This window comes from Colias croceus, chromosome 1, assembly GCF_905220415.1.
Source record: "Colias croceus chromosome 1, ilColCroc2.1".
Taxonomy (NCBI): domain Eukaryota; kingdom Metazoa; phylum Arthropoda; class Insecta; order Lepidoptera; family Pieridae; genus Colias; species Colias croceus.
Window position 1 is genome coordinate 1,916,066 of NC_059537.1, and position 18,536 is coordinate 1,934,601.

At 33.6% G+C, this 18,536-nt stretch overlaps 1 protein-coding gene across 19 annotated transcripts in view; it reads left to right on the forward strand.

The window, feature by feature from the left end:
• Nucleotides 1–10,078: 10,078 nt before the first annotated feature.
• LOC123695178 (neuronal acetylcholine receptor subunit alpha-7) overlaps nt 10,079–18,536 on the forward strand; it is a 100,536-nt gene continuing 92,078 nt past the window's right edge. For all 19 annotated transcript variants that reach the window (XM_045640945.1, XM_045640955.1, XM_045640942.1 and 16 more), the window contains exon 1: nt 10,079–10,205. In XM_045640945.1, the coding sequence (XP_045496901.1) occupies nt 10,160–10,205 (46 nt within the window). In that variant the 5' untranslated portion in view covers nt 10,079–10,159. The remainder of the gene's footprint in view (nt 10,206–18,536) is intronic.

Sequence of the window (18,536 nt, forward strand, 5' to 3'; positions counted from 1 at the left end):
CTGATTTTTTTTTAATTCAAAGCATTTTTTTTGCATGTCTTATGTTTGTAGGTAACTAAGAAAAGGATCGTTTCGAAGCGCTTCTAAATGAATGTTTTGAGTTTGTGCGCCATTTTGTGATGTCATATAGGTTAATTTGAAATGTGTATACTGTATAGATGTGATATTTGTATAGAAATAATATTGTATAGATTGAGTAGATATCTACATGCGGCATACCTAGGTGAAAATTTTACAGAATATTACTTTTTTACAAAGTAATAAAAAGTGAAGTCCCATGTCTCCTAGTGAGATAAGGGGCAGATGCATAAATGTGTTTCACTGATCGATTATCTTTTGGGACAAGTAGGTGATCAGACTTCTGTGTCCTGCCAGACCGAGACTTTTCTTTTCTTCGTCTCCACCGGGATTCGAACCCAGGAACCCTCGGTTCTACGCTCATGTGTCATCCACTGTAACAAGGAGGCGGGCAAAGCGGAAAGGCGGATAAAGTAATATGTATATTAACTAAATTAATTAATTAATTAATGTATATTAACTGCTCTAATTTTCAAAACCTTTGTTATAAATCGGATGTTTGGTGAAGTTTCATAAATTAAACAAACTATTGGTACAAATAACTTAAACTGCTTTACCTTGTATGATGATAATGTAATTGATAGTTTTAAAAATGTAAGTTGTTTTGTGACATGATACTAGGAAATGTCCATCAAATCAAACAGATTTGGGAGTCACAAGATTATATTACGTTTTCTTATGTTACAATTTAAAGATTTTATTTGTTTATAAGACAAACATTTCATTTGTTTATATTTCACTTCTCTAATTATAGACAAACGTGCAAACATTTTTCTCTACCTAGGTATCCTAGGTATCTAAACTTTTCAGTCGCCAAGTTCCTGATAGGTTAGGAATCGCGGAAGATTTGTCCCTGAAATAAAAAGACGTGTGGCACTCGGGGACTGCCGCGGTAAAGCTATTGCATAGCATGCCTTCAAGCCGAGCATGAGGTTTTTTCGTTACGGAATTTCTCGATTCGGTCCCCGCGCTCAAGGCCCGCGATAGAAGCTATGCAATAGCTTAAAATAAAAAATAATTTTAGTTAAAAGGTATATTTAACAGTAGTATTCTTTGTGATAATTATATATAAAGTTTTTACCACCCTTATTTTGTAAACCTACCAAGCTTTCACAGTACAGGTTTTGCGTAATTTTAAAGTGCGAACTGTGAAGGAATGGAATACCTTGCCTGCATAATATTATATTTTATGAGGTATATTATATTGATAGCGATTTATATTTTATAAATTTAAGTTATTGAAGGTGCGACTACAATATAAAATTACATGAACTTTAATGAAGGAAGACAAATACATTATAAAAATTACCTAGTACCTTTATATTTCACCAGTAATAAATATACACCAATTTATTTCACAGCAAAATGAAAATGCATGTTTCAAGCCTCAACTTTAAACGTAAATTTCCCTTCTCTTTTAACATCAAAGAATTTCATTCATGCCTGTAAAAAGCTGGCTTTTGAAGTGTTTTCCAATGAAATAGTTTTGTTACTATGCACTCCGGCTGACACAATGAGCCTCGTCATTCATACGTGAAAATGAATGGAGAGTGCGTTCACCCGTGTGAATATCTTTTAGTATTATACGAATTATTTTGTTTCGAACTATCAAAGTAAATAAATAAAATTTGGACAAAAAAAGACTACACAACAGATATGGTTTTGAGGTTTGTAATACAGTGTTAATTCATATAATTGAAAAGATGGAATGCTCTAGAACCACCATACACATACAGTGCTCTTACATCCTACTTATATTATAAATGCGAAAGTTTGTGAGGATGGATGCTTGTTATTCTTTCACGTAAAAACTACTGAACCGATTACAAAGTAATTTGGTACGTAGATACAAGAAGACCAAGACCAAGAAGACCAAAAATAAGACATAGGCTTTTTATCAAAATGATAATTTTCATTTCGCAATAATAAACTCATGTATTTCCGACCATAAGCACATATACGTAGAATTAAAAAAATATTTACCCCCAAAAAGTGTTAAAACTCAATATAAAGCAATTAATTACGAAAGATTATCATCCCTGTCTGACTCTATAGTTGATACTGAAATAAACAAAGATTATACAATATTAGAAAATAAAATTAAATCTATTATAGATAAAAGTAAGATTACTAAAACTAAATTTCTAAATCTGCCCCGAAAAGACTGGATAAACAAAGCAATTTTAACAGAAATTAACGAAAGAAATTTATTATGGTCTCAACTAAAAAACAACCCTAAAAATAAAAACCTTCAAATAAAATTTAACACTCAAAAAATAAAGGTAAAAAAATTTATTCAAGACACAAAAGATTCTTACTATTACCAAGAATTTACAAGGAATATAAAAAAACCCAAGAAATTATGGACTTTAGTAAATAAATTAGCTAATAACAAAACTGTAAAATGTACTTTACCTACTAAATTACTTATAAATTCTGAATATATTACCGAGCCAAATGAAATATGCCAAATATTTAATCAATATTTTTCTACAATAGGATCTCGTCTAGCAAATTTAATACCCCTACAATATCAAACCAACTCTTCCTCAACCTTACCTAAATCACCATCAAAAAAGTACGAATTATCCACTTTTGATCCGTGTACACCTAATGAAATTTTAAAAATTATAAATAACCTTAATTCAAACTGTAGTACAGGTCTTGATGGTATTACCACAAAAGCAATTAAATGCATTAAAGAAAAATTGAATCATACCTTAAGCGATTGTTTCAACCAAGCTATAAGTCAAGGACGTTTTCCGGATTCGTTAAAAATAGCGAAGGTAACTCCTATCTATAAGAGTGGTTCAAAATTTGAACCTGGTAACTATAGGCCAATTTCGGTGTTGCCAGTGTTGTCAAAAATATTAGAGAAAATTTTACACACGAGATTAGAAAAATATTTAGACTCATTTAATTTTATTTCAGTGCGTCAATACGGTTTTAAGCCAAAAAGTAACACTCTGTCAGCGACTATAGACCTGACTACTAAAATAAAACAGAACATTGACGCAAAAAATTTAGTTTTGGGAGTATTTATTGACCTACAAAAGGCCTTCGATACCGTTTCTCACGAACTTTTAATAAAGAAATTAGCATCCATTAACATTACTGGTAAAGCACTAGACATGCTGAAATCATATTTAAAAAATCGATCACAAATCGTTAAAATAGATAACTACAATAGCATTCCCTTGCCAATTACGTGTGGCATACCACAAGGTTCGATTTTAGGCCCATTGCTTTTTTTAATTTATATTAATAATTTACAAGATTTAAAACTAAATGGTCATCTAACACTTTATGCGGATGACACCTGTCTGTTTTATTTTGGTCCCTCTATACATGACATGATAAAGCAAGCACAAAATGATTTAAATAAATTAAATAAATGGTTTCAATACAATCTACTAACAATAAATATATCTAAAACGTGTTATATTAAATTCAAAGCTCAGAACAAAATTATTCCACCACACGCTCCACTTAAAATTAACGGTGTTGTATTAGAACATAAAACCCACGAGAAATACCTAGGTTTGCGAATCGACAGCTCTCTAAAATGGAATTATCACATCGACCACCTAAAAAATAAATTATCAGCACTTCTTAGATCTCTGCGTAATATCACTTCTTGCATTCCTCATAAATTACGCCACACCATCTACAACACGTTAGTCAAACCTCACCTAATGTATTTAATAGAAGTATGGGGTAGCGCTTACAAAAATAAATTAGCGCCACTACAAATTTTACAAAATAAAATTATTAAAACCATTTTTAAATATCCTTTTTTAACTTCTACAAATAAAATCTACGACGATACTAAAATAATGAATTTAAAACAATTATACTTTTATAATACGTGTATGTTCATCCACAAAGCGCTACATAAAAACATAAATACAAATATAATATTCTCAACATCAAATCGCCACTATCCTAATAGACGAGCTAGCTATCTTGCCCTCCCGAAGATCCGAACGAATTATGGAAGGCGAACGGCAACATACGAGGGAGCACGTTTCTATAACGGATTGCCAAGCAAATTAAAAAGTGTAAACTCATTCATTGTATTCAAAAAACAATTAGCGAAACACATCCTGGAAGACCACACGCTTAAACTTTGAATGCAATGAATGAGTACCTAACCCAAACTTATGTTTATAGTATGTAACTTACTCTAAATTTTTAACTAACGAATGATATTTTTTATAAATACCTATGTTTAAAATTTAAGTTTCTCATGTAAGTGACTTAATGTCTTAATGGGAATAAATGTCTTTAAACCTTAAACCTTATCCCGGAAATTGATAATACTTTTAAAGAGCAATATATAAAGAGCAAATAGAGTTTCTTGCCAGAAGAACTCACAGAAGAACTATTTAACTCCTGTATAATCAAGTCTCTCTGATACTTCATTTGTTTGGAAAAACAAACACTTGTTCTTATATTACACAGGGTGAGGAAGTTAGATCCAGTTGGTTGCTAACTAATACGATTTGTAAAAGTGTCGGCCTGTGTTCAAACTTATTCAAGAAACGTGTAGCTGAGTCTTTAGTTACTTTTATTACATTAGATTACAAATCTATTTACATACTAGCTGTGCCCGCGACTTCGTCCGCGTGGAAAATTGACTTTGGATAGTTTTCCCACGATAAAAAGTACCCTATTAGACCAGGGTAGATAATTTTTGAAACAAAAAAAAAATCGCAATAGGATGAAAAGGAAAAATAAAAGGAAAAATAAATTACGGTCAATCCGAGTTCGGGAAGTGGGAGGGGGGGAGCTTTTAAGATAAAAAATGGTTTCTCGCGATTTCCGACAAAACTACAAGTCCTACGGAAAAAAGTTCAACGGCAAAGTTGTAGGTAATAAAAAGATCTACAACCTTTGTATTTTCAATTTTTTCACATAACCTCAAAATTTAGGTCAAAAATTGAAAAAAACCAAGTTGTTGGTTTTTTTATTTTAATAAGTTTTTTATTAAATTTTTTATTTTAAAATTTGGTGGAAAGTTACTTTATTATGTCCCAAATACACTGTAATTTATTTGATTTAAAATATTTATTTTATCGCCTTATTTTGAATTAATACCAAAAAAACAACCTAATTCTCAATCGAAAACTCACCCGTCAAAATATCGGCTTTTTTCAAAAACTTGGGGAGCCTTTTGTTCATTGAAATCTCTACTTTCATATGGTGTAAAAAATAAACATTACCTTCTTATTCTTATTCTTAAGTGTGCACAGACGATTTTTCCGTAAGTATTACAGATAACAAAAAACTTTAAACTGATATCGAAATTACTTATCAGCCTAATGAGTAAAATGGCCGTAATAAATTTTTAAAAATAAATCGAGAAATATCAAAAAAAAATATCTTCAAACCCTCCCTTACATTAGGTACTTGTATGAAATATGAATATCCCATATACATTTCATATGAAAGATTTTAGCTTTCTTTTTATTTTTTTGGTTTTCTGCTTTAATTACTTCGCAAATTTGAAGTGCCATTTTCCACGCTTTTCCCGGAAATTTTCACACATTTTCCGGATATTTTTCGGGAATTTTCCAGGCATATACCGGGGATTTTCCGGATATTTTACAGGCATTTCCCAGACATTTTCTGGACATTTCCCTGGCATTTTCCAGGGTTAACCGGGGCATTTTCCGAGGATATCCGAAAAATGCCTGTAAAATATACGGAAAATCCCTGGAAGATGCCCGGGAAATTCCCGAAAAATATCCGGAAAATGTCCGGGAAAATGCCTGGAAAATGTCCGGAAAATGCCTGGAAAATATCCGGAAAATCCCCGGAAAATTCCTGGAAAATGCCAGGGAAGAAATGTCCGGAAATTGTCTGGGAAATGCCCGTAAAATATCGGGAAAATGCCTGGGAAAATAACCGGAAAGTCCCCGGAAAATATCCAGAAAATGCGTGAAAATGTCCGGTAAAAGCGTGGAAAACGCCTGGGAAAAATTCCGGAAAATGCCTGAAAAATATCCGGAAAATGCCTGGAAAATCCCCGAAAATGCCTGGAAAATTCCAGGGAAGAAACGCCCGGAAAATGTCTGGGACATGCCTGGAAATACCCCAGAAAATGCCTGGGAAATGCCCGGATCATTCCCGGAAAATGCGTAAAAATGTCCGGAAAAAGCGTGGAAAATGCCACTTCAAATTTGCGAAGTAATTAAAGCAGAAAACCAAAAAAAGAAAAAGAAAGCTAAAATCTTTCATATTTAATGTATATGGGATATTCATATTTCATACAGTAATGTATAAATGGGTTTAAAGATAATTTTTTTGATATATCCCGATTAATTTTTAAAAATGTATTACGGCCATTTTACTCATTAGGTTAACTGATAAGTACTTTCGATATCAGTTTAAAGTTTTTTGTTATCTGTTATACTTACGGAAAAATCGCCTGTGCACACTGAAAGATTACACCCTGCATATTTTCTCTTGTATCGGCTTTTCGGTAATATTTCAAAAGAAAAAAAAGCATCTGTTGTAAGCAACGATACAACAAATATTTTATAGCTATTCAAAAGCAAAATAAGGTGAGAGGTCCCAGAAGGGATCTCGAAGTTCGAACCTCGGCTTGGGCTGCAGTCGCTTGTGTGGAGGAGGCCGGAACTCGGAAGGGCCCTAGTCGGACGGGGAGTAGGAGCGGATCGATCGGTCTTTATAATATAACCTTTTGCGAACGAAACGATAGCGCGATTCGATAATTCTAATTCGATACTAACGCCATCTAGTTAGGTAAAAGGAAACATTTTTGTATGGTGATAAAATTAACATTATACAACTTCCCTTTTAAAACTGTTTCTCTTCCCAAGTTACTTAAATGGCATAATTTTTATAGTGTCAATCTGAATATTGTCAAACAACATTTATATATGCGTCATTTGATTATTAATTTCCAATAGTTAACGTGTAAATTGATTTGATTTTTATAACATTTCATAGATGGCGCTGTTTCAAATTTGTCTTTATACTACTAATTCATTAAACTGTTTCTCTGCCTAAATTACGTTAATGACATAGTTTTTATTTTGTAAAGCTAGATAATAGCATGGCTTACTCGAAACCAACATTTAAACATGAGTCTTTAGATTGTACGCTGTCGTAGTACACAGAATAGGTAAGAAAAAATAAAGGTTCACAGCTCCTCCCGCGAATGTGATATCATGATAATATGTATAAACTATCCTCACCCGACCTCTTAGGAATATTCATGCAAAATTTGAAGTAAATCTGTGCAGTACTTTTCGAGATTAGCTCGGTCAAACATACAGACAAACAGACAAACAGACAAACAGACAAACAGACAAACAGACAAAAATTCTAAAAACTGTATTTTTGGCTTCTATATCGATTATAGATCATGGATTATGTATTCTTTTAAAAAAATATTCAATGTACAGTTTTGACTTTCCTACGATTTTATTATATGTATATAGATATAGATAATAAATCTGTAGAAGGATCAATTCTGTACATTGAAAATATTGAAAATATTAGGGGTGTTACTGGATCGATACCAAACCCAAGTATGTGATTAAAAAATTTTTTGTCTGTCTGTCTGTCCGTCTGTCTGTCTGTGTCTGTATGTGAAGGCATCACGTGAAAACTAACGGTTCGATTGCGATGAAACTTGTATGATTATACCTTATTATCCTGGGCATAAAATAGGATACTTTTTATTCCGGAAAAATAGGTAAAAAAAAAGCTTAATTATTCTTATTTTTACCGCGCGGTCGGAGTCGCGGGCGTAAGCTAGCTTAATATATGAGCACCCTATGTTGACATAATATTACGATTTCAATTTTAGAGGGGGAGAGAGATTACAGTCAATTACTAGTTTTCACATCTATATAAGTACATGTACATTAATTGTAACAGTAAGAACGTAGATTATAAATCAAACTTATTTTTTTAGAGTAGTACTTCAGTCTTTAAAAGTTCAGTTTTTGCAGAAAATATTCAGGTCCATCTCTTTCATTAAGAAGTTGTAGTTCAGTTTTCATTAAGAGATAATTACAAGCCTGCTGTAGGGTCTATTTTGTAAAGGACCAATATTTTTTATAGATTTCTTCAGAATGTTGTTAGAGTATAAAAATATGAAAAAGTATATTAAGTAATTTTTGTCATTTTAGTTATATTATGTTGAACTGCTGAAATAAAGATTTTATTATAAAAATATCAACCTATTGCCTGCGATCTGTATAGTGTATTATTATAAAATAATTACATACAGTGTTTGACGCGAATGTAAGACCTAATTAATCTTAATTTTGTGCCGTTTATTAGGTAGTTACAATATAGGCTTATCATAAAAAGCATTAAATATGCACCAAGTTATATTTTAATTGAGAGATGAGTTTTGATACAATCACATCATTTTTAGTTTGTAGGTTAATCCTGTAAGAAAGTATTAAATTTCCCCATAAAATCTAACAATGACTATTAACTTCCTACCACACAGTCACACAATATGATGTCTGTTATACAGCTGCTTTAATTTAATTCATCTTGCCAACATGTCGTCTTAAACGGAGCGAACGGAACACTACTCTAGAATGACAAATTAAATTATTTATTATTCTTAGTTGACGAGTGTGAAAATAATTTGTACTTGTAATTACAGCTCCCTCTTGTCAGGCAGAGTAATGCCCTATAATTACGTTTTCACTAACCAATTAGTTAAAGGGAATTTGCGTGTATTTTGTGAAGCAACGCCGGGCCTTTGTAAAAATGATCAACGGTGTACGCCATTAGCTACTGTTCAAACGTTCCGAACGCTGTTTTGAAGTTAAAAAATCTTTAATATACGATGCTTTGTAATTAAAGAAGATGAAAATGCTAAAAGTATTGCCTTTAATGAGCAGCAGTTGGAAAAAAAATTTTCAAGGTTTTTTTTATACTTACGGCGTTTTGTAGAGGACCAGCAGATTTTTTGAAAATAATTTTTGTAAGGTTGGTACTTTAGGGGATTGTTAACAAACATACATACACCTGCAATTTTTATCAAAATACTAGCTACGTTTTGCGGTTTTATCCACATAAAAAATATTTTGTCAGCTTTTTCACTGCTGCTCTACATGTTGTAGCGTAATGTTATAGAGCTTTCCTCAATAAGTGGCTATCCTAAACTAAATACCAGTAGGTACAAATAGATTTGAATATAAGACTTTGCAGTTTATTTGTTTGTTTATACGCGATAATCTATGGAACTATTGGATCTTAAATTCTTTTATTTTGAGTTGGATATTTACGTGATCATTGAGTGCTATAGGATGTGTAGGTACATATGGGCGATGGCATATCTAATAATTTACTATTTGAAATTTTAAATGTATAATTTAATTTGAATTATAGTTGAGCTCAATTACTAGAATTTACTGTATGTAAATTAATATTACAGAACTCATAATACTTAAATAAGTAAAAAGGAGGTAGAGCTGAGCATCTAAATTTTCTCATTGAGCGACTTCCGTCAGCTTAACTGAATAATGAAACTTCAGTTAACAATGTTGTCGAATCATAACATGAATTCTTCACTTTTAATCCCATTGGAGTTGGTATTTTTATAAAGCCTCACTCAGCTCTACGTTCTTGATGCCAAGAAGCATTCCGCTAATTGAAAGTGAGAGCCGCTGATGAACGAGATATCCGCGGTTAACTCACTCTGATTAATATTACACGAATGATTTGGCGAAGGGCGCCCGGGGACTCTCCCGGGCCGACCTTGCGCCCGCTGGCCTACTTATCCTTGCACCTATTAGCCACTGGCCCTCATTACCTCTCCCACACGAAAGCGTATAACGAGTTTTTGATTTCACTATGCGATCTCAGGATTTTTCAAGGGGCAGGGCTCAGGTTTCGCGCACCTGAAGGCTGCGCAGCCGCGAGTGCGGGGGAGTGGGGATGTGCGAGGGTGGGCAGCGGCGGCGGGGTCAGTCCCGCGCCGAGCGCCGCTCGGGCCGGCCGTGTTTGTCAGTGGGCCGCATGAGCGCGCCGGCGTGCTAGCGCAGCGGGCGCGGGTGTGGTATGCCCGCGCGTCGCCGCCATGGCCCCCATGCTGGCGGCCTTGGCGATCCTCGCCCTCTTGCCCGGTGAGTCTCGTGACGCGCAACAGGCGTCCGCCGCGCCCCCGCGTTTGTTTATCAATCGATGAGCTGAGGTGTTGTGAGTGTGTCCCAGGATGTGGTATCGGTAAGGTAGCTCATCCATGATCGGCCGACTGGAGCGGCACGGGTCGCATGAGAGCACAGCGGGTGGGATGATTATGATGTTACCCTTATCTCCCTTATCGAATCGTCTCTGTCTTTGTTCAACGTTGATAACTTTATTGTTCACAGTTCGATTCTTTGATTGTTTTCTTAAGAAGGCAGCCAGCGTATTCGTATTCGTGGAATTTCATCACTAAATTTTTAGATACAGTTACGTCTATGTTAGGTATATTAAACTACCTTCATTTACTCAACTAAAATGACATATTTTAATTATCTAGTAAGGACATATAGGACTTAATGTTAGATATAATGTATCGGCACGGTTTAGAGAGTTATAGCCTACCCGCAAACTGGGTAATAATAGATTAGGCGTTATACACGAAATGGAAGCTATTTGTTGATGGTGTATGAAAGGTACGATTGGGTGTACATCAATCACGCGACTGTCACGATACTCAGCAATGTTATTTATGCAAAGCAATATTGCTTGCTAATGTGGCACTTTGACAAGTACCCTACTTAATATTGAGTAAATATTACAGTTAAATATAGACTCGACTCTACCAACTATAAAGCGAATGGTGTTGCATATACATATTATAGAGTTAAATGATTAAATCTTTTTTAAATATGCCGATGGATACAAATATTTAAAGGAAGGTACTATTATTTATTCTTTTAGATACAATTAGCAAAGTGGTAGATTTAAAAAAATATCACAATATGAAAATTTTCCAAAAATTAAAATGGTTGAAAAAAATATTAATGTGCTCTTACTTAAAATCTGCACATGGTAGAGCCTAGCTACAAGCGTATAATTTAATAAACTGTATAAAAAGCAATTCGAACGCCTAACTCTATCATTACAAGATTTATCCATCCTCCTATCCTTTCTATTCTTTATAAATATACTAGCTTTCCGCCCGCGGCTTCGCCCGCGTTTTCAAAGAAAAACCCGCATAGTTCCCGTTCCCGAGGGATTTACGGGATAAAACCTATCCTATCTCTTAAGTTGGATCGAACTGCACGTGGTGTGCGAATTTTATTATAATCGGTTAAGTGGTTTAGGAGTCCATTGAGGACAAACATTGTGACACGAGATTTATATATATTAGAATAAGATTTATCCTATAACAAATTCAGTATTTCAGACAAAGAATAATTTAAAGGATCGTAGTTCTAACAAAAACAAATTCATTACGGACAGGTTCAGCACTCGTGTCTTTCTTAAGCAAATGAGACGAAAACAAAGCAGTTTTTTCCCAAAGTCATTCCAGAGTTGTGCCAAGTTTGTAAATCCCGAGAAGTCGTTCACTCCGTAAAGCTACATTCAAGATTTGATTTCGGCAGTAAAAGGTTTACACGAATCTCTTAAAAACTCCCAGACCCGTCTGAATAATATATGTAGCTGCGTATCACGGGGGCGTCTAGTTTTATAGCGACATAAAATCTAAATTTACAAGTAAAGTTAGACATAGGTTTGAGGTTCAACGAATCTGCAGAGCACTTAGGAATTAAGATCAGGTAAAGGTACGAGATACCTACGTTGCATTGAAATATTAATGTTTTTATGTATTACTCGAAAAGTGAGAAATATTGTTCCTTATTCTTTTGTTGTAATTTGGTTCTGGTTTTCTAACATTGAATCTAATAGATAATTGAGAAAATATATACCCAAATTAAATTTTAACTTTTATACCTGATACCAATTCGCTCAACGATATTTTAGTGTTCATTTTAAATTGAAAATATATACATAAACATTTTTTTACTCAACGATATGGTAGAGAACATTTTGTTCATTGCACTCTTGATTCTACCTTAACAATAACTATTCTCATATTATCTATTGGTTGTTCGTCTATAGCGCGATAAATAAGACGGCTACAATGCTCAAAGTAGGTGCGATAAACGGCACAAAAGAGTAGGATTTACACAAAGGTTTTCAATGCTTTCCTGAAGGCTGTGCATCCATCATTTTCGTGCCATTTACGTCTCATGTTCCGGACAGTCTCGTATTATTTCTGGGCCGAAGAACATCACATTAATCGCTGACATTGTTTTTTGCGGTAATTGGACCGTTGTTCTTATTTTTGTCAGAAAACAAAGGAATAGATACGAGTGAGTAATTCTCATCGGTTTGTTTGATGTTCCTGCCAGCTATTCGGTTTAGGAAATATGTCCTGTTCATTCAAATAGTCTAAAATTATTTCAGTCAATTTTATTTTTCTTTTAGTTTTATGAGCGATTAAAATGTTCCAAAATATTTCAGGAAGTTGTAATTCGTTCACTAATCTGGCAGTTTCATGGACAAATACGAAAAAAGAATGAGAGCCTTGACACTCTTTGGTCAGGGTCTGTAACCGGTCTATACAAAACCACAACCTTCCGCGTGTAGCATCATCTAACTCAGCCATCAATTAGTGCCCAAAGATACAAAGAATGTATGTGTTAGTCAAAGTTTCGAGAAAATGGATGAGTTTTAGAGCATGATGTAGTCGTGCATAATAGATGCAAGCAACAAGCAAGGAAAAGTGCTAAATTATCGTTATATTACAAAATCTATCAAGCATCGGCTTAAGTCGCGTAGCTTTGAATAATATGGCTTTTTGAAACGTTGGCAAAGCTTCCATGTGATGTTTATTTTACAGCGAAGGTCATCAACATGTTATGCCATTCAGTAAAACACAAATTTAACTTTATGACTTTCAATAATGTTCTCTCAATAAGACAAAGTACTAGGTATTTAAAAAAGGTAAAAGAGGTTAACTGAAAACTTGGTTCTATATCTACAAGTTTTTAATTCAGAGGGAAAATAAGCTGTTTGTAAAATAACCCGGGTATGTTCTACGCATACAATATTATAATTACCGTACTCCTACATTTCAGAGTAGCTTCGCCAAATTTTAACCCTCATTTGTAACACATAAAATTAAATTTTAATTAACCACTAGCGAATTTTGCCGGCCCTGTTCTTTTAGAAATATGATATTTTAGAGTACATAGAGCAACTAACATTCATACCTCTTCCAAACGGTTAAAACGTAAAAAAACCTCTCCATTTAGTTGAAAAGTGTCGCTAAAAACAACGCATTTCAGCTTTAATTGTACACAAACGCGCATCTGGCTTTTTATCAACGGTCATGATGGAATGAAAGCAAGCGTGAACTAAAGCATTGTTAGCAGTTGATAAAAACAAAATGCCTGTATTCAGCGCATGGCTTTGAGCTCGACACCTCTTTAAGAGCCAATTGCCACTTTATTGTTGAGAACTATCTCCATTAATTCAGCTTTTATTTTAAATGTGTGGGGTAATTTGTTGTGTTTAAAAGGTTTCTAGAGATGTCAGGCGTGGTATGATTAGATTTCTGAATGCGGAAAATTTTGAAATAGTGGTGAACAAATATCCTGGCGGCTCGTTTTAAGGGATTGGAATTTTGGATTCGCGATTAATTCTTATTTCTTGTGCACTTAGTGCCTAATTACCTTTTTCAAACAAATAAAAAAGTATTACAGAGCAAAATATGCTTTTTCTTTAATTTAATAGCTAATTATAAAATGAAACTTTCGAATTTCAACGTAGACATTCGGTAGCTCGTGCATTATTCTGTAGAAAATATCACTTTTGATCCAACATTCACTTCATGTAAAGGTTTCACTTCTCTTTTTCTTTTGCCAGCAAGTAAAGGCAATAAGCTATTTTGCTGCCTTTAAAAAGCGTTCCGGTCGTTTACAAGCTTACCTTACTAATAAACTCTTTTACACCTTAAACAACTGCGGATGTTATGATCTTCTATCAATTAATTTTAGAATTTTTGGGGTTATTTTTAAGGGTTATATAATAAGGGTTGCTTTGTAAACTTTTAAAACCGTATTACATAACTCCCAAACTGATAATGCGCATAGAAAAATTCGTCACTGTTCGGCAACTGTCATATTCCCCGAGCCTCCGAAGACGATATGTATACAGGGTGTAATCGTTAAGTGTGCACAAGCGATTATTCCGTAACTATTGCAGATACCAAAAAACTTTAAACTGATATCGAAAGTACTTAACCTAATGAGTAAAATGGCCATAATAAATTTTTAAAAATAAAACGAGAAATATCCAAAAATGTTACATTAAACGCTCCCATACATTTTATTTCCCATACATTTTGTATTCATAGCAGATTTTCGAAGTGATGTCCTCATTGTGCAATACAATGAGGAGCTCTATTTACAGTTTCTAAATGAACTTCCCTTCAAATTTGCGAAGTAATTAAAGCAGAAAACAAAAAAAAAGAAAGAAAAAGCTAAAATATTTCATATTAAATGTTCTAGGTTGATCCAAAAGTAATGATAATTGGGTATTTCCTGTGCACATAAAAATATAAAATAAATGTTTTTGCTTGCTCATGTATTCACTAAGTAATCACAAAAAAAATCATATCAACAGGCCACGTTTCCAATTATTTACATTAATTTGAATGTGAACAGTGCGTGCCAGAATGTTTCCCGACGAAAAGAAGAAACAACGATTTGACATGTAGAGGGTAAATTTCTAAATTTTTAATGATATCAGGATAATTTTTTGTCACGTTTTGTGATCATGGACGTTACCCGAGTTCACCATGTTTATGGTGAAACCAAAAAACAATCAATGTCCTGGATGCGAGCTTCCAAAGTGACGATGAAGAAATTCAAAGTGAAAATCAGTAGGTTAGATTAAAGCGGTAGTTTTTTGGGACGCTGAAGGAATAATTATGGTGGAATATTTTAAAAAGGTAGCCACTTTATTGGGCTCTTACTAAACAGACCAAATTAAAAGATTGCGATAGGTTAGTAAGGAAAAGAGACATGGCAAACTGCGGACCTGAACGCTGTTTCACCAAGACAACGCACCAGATCACAAAGCGTCAATTGCGATGGCTGCCATTCAAAAATCGGCATTCCAAATGCTTGAACACCTATCCTATTTTTAGATCTAGCTCTTATTTACTTTTATCTCTTTCCTCGGCACAAGAAACACTTTCTTAGCAATAAATTATTTTAAGACGACAGCGAAGTGATGGCCGCGTGGAGGGGTTTTTGTGGATGAAGACGTCAAAGTTTTTTTTTTTTAAGTTAAGGAAAAAATTATTGAAGTATATTTTCTAGTTAGAAGACTATCTAGAGAACTACATAATTATTATAACTGTAATGACCTTGTTTAATATTGATTATCATTACTTTTGGATCAACCCGTGTACATGGGATATTCGTATCTCATACTAAATGTATGGGAGGGTTTCAAGTTAATTTTTTAGATATTTCTCGTTTTATTTTTAAAAATTTATTATGGCCATTTTACTCATTAGGTTACATACTTTCGATATCAGTTTAAAGTTTTTTGATATCTGTAATAGTTACGGAATAATCGCCTGTGCACACTTAACGATTACACCCTGTATAGAGTGGTTAAATGCATTTTATTCATTTCATAGTTTATTAGAATATTAATGCTCTAAGATATTATGAGTTCTATTGTGATTTTATGGTAAAAGAGAAAAGTAACGAAATTTGTTTCGATAATTCAATGTAAGATAATAGCGAGGATAAGCCACACGATTGCGAATATATATTTGTTGTATTGATTTACTTGGAAAATTCTATACTTAGAACTATTAAAGTGTCTTACTGAAGCTGGCGTGATGGTGGATGGATGGTGGCGTGGAAGGTTAAAATAAGACAAAGTTTATATTTTAAAAAAATATTTTCAAACACTGGTTTACATTTAAATTGTAGAAATCTAATCATTAAAATCTCAGTCCAAAGGATTTACAGAATCAGGGATTATCTCTATTTCTAATAGCGTAGAATGATCAGAACTTTCATTATGCTCTTTCTCTCTCTCTCGCTCTCACTTTCACTTTCTCCACTGCTATCTGCTACCTGTGTAAATAATTATTTTATCGGAAAATTCAACTTCGAAACAAAACTAAGAAGGGTATGTAACAACAGCTCTATAATATAATTCCATACAGAGATAATAGTGCGGTCACCACCAATATATAAAGACGACTGACGGATTTTTTAATTATTTGACTGACAGGCTACCGTCACCTACCGCCCGAATTGTTTTCGATTGTGTATGAATCTGAATTGATTCCTATTTCTTTCGAACAAGGTGCAAGATGCAAGTACATTGTTTAGGGCACTTACGATTCAATGATTCGGGGTGATTCGGGTGTTTCTGGAAATACGATAATTAGCGAAGATCTGCATGCGCATTATTAATTTTGGAGTACTGTACTTACTTGCCTGACATTATATCCAAATAAGACGGGATAAAATCGAAGTTTTTTTGCAAATATTTTGTCCGATAATTATCTCAATTTTTAGGCCATTGATTGAAGGATGGATAGATCCGAAAATAGACAAGACAATATTAATAAAATTGTGATCGAATAATAATGAAACTAATAGATAACCTTTATCATTATTTTGTTTGAATATCAAAAAAGTGTGCGTCAATACTCACTAAAAGGTCAGACAATCACCAGACCAGTGGATGAAATCCTGATATCGAAAACATTCACCCAACTATTTCCAACTCCAACATATCTTTTACGGAAATCGACAAAATATAAATTCACTACAAAAAGTACTCTCTTTGCCAACCAGATCGTATTCAACACGTGTTTCGCCTTCCGATGAATACCAATATGTTGGATCGAGCGCGCCTATATATAATCTACATTCTTAAATATATTTTACGTTATATTTTATAAGTGAAATGCTATAAAAAGGCTATAAATATCACCAATTCCTGATACCTACATGGTCACGCGTCCCGCGCTGTTTAAAAATGGAACATTTCTTTTTAATGTGTCAGTGGCCAGTACGTTTACCAAAAAGGTTAGTTGTAAAAAAAGTATATATATATTTTGCGTAAACGGTATGGTAATTAACAAGGGTGTAGAGAATGTAGTTGTGGACAAAAACAATTCCGCACGGGGATAATTGATGCAACAATAAATATCCGAGCGTTATCGGACGTAACAAATCACGGTGTACCAATATAAATGCCAAAAGTTTACAAATTATTGTAAATCTGGGAAGCTAAATTAAATGTAAACTGGGGCTCGGAGGAAAAGCAGATTTATTTAACCTAGCTATTGTTTACCACCTTCCGTATTAATTGCTATTGACAAAGCTGTATGTTAACTTTTTATTCTTTTTGGAAAAATATTAATGGTCGTTTAATTTGTTTTCAGCCAGGAATAGAATTTTGCATTTATGAATGAAATATAAAACAAGTGAAAATATATAAACCAGAAAATCAGTATGGGCATAAATTTAATCTGATTAATAAGCACTAGTAAAAAAGGTATGCGATCTTATACTTTTTTTTTTAAATTCTCAGTTTAAATTACCTAGGTACCATGTACAGTAATCCAAAAGTAATAATGCACATAGAAATCTTCGTCACTGTTCGGCAACTGTCATATTCTCGGAGAGTCCGAAGATGATATCTATATAGAGCGGTTAAATGCATTTTCTTCATGCATAATTTAGTCAAATTATATGTTTTGTGCTAAAAGAGATTAATATGTATTTGTAGGTAAGTAACGATTTTGTTTCAATAATTCCTTGTAAGTAAATAGCGAGTATAACCCCACGATTGCGAATATAATATTATCTTTGTTGGATTGATTTACTTGGAAAATTTATAGTACTTTTAAAGTGTCTTACTGAAGCTGGTGTAATGATGGAAGAAAAGAAGGTTAAAATAATACAAAATTTATATTGTACTAGCTTTCCGCCTGCGGCTTCGCCCGCGTTTTCAAAGAAAAACCCGCATAGTTCCCGTTCCCGTGGGATTTCCGGGATAAAACCTAGCCTATGTTAATCGTGGATAATGTAGCTTTCGAATGGTGAAAGAATTTTTAAAATCAGTCCAGAAGTTTATGAGCCTATTCATCACAGTCAAACAAACAAACAAAGTTTTCCTCTTTATAATATTAGTGTAGATAAAGTATGGTTTTCAAACACAGGTTTATATTTAAACCATATATGTAAATCTTATCATTAAAATCTCAGTTCAAAAGTATTTACAGTACTGATCATTCTTCAATATTATGACAATTACAAAAAAAATAAAAACAATCAAAATCAGGGATTATCTTTATTTCTGACATTTTAGATACATCGGAACTCTTCTTCATTTTACTTTCCCTACTGCCATCA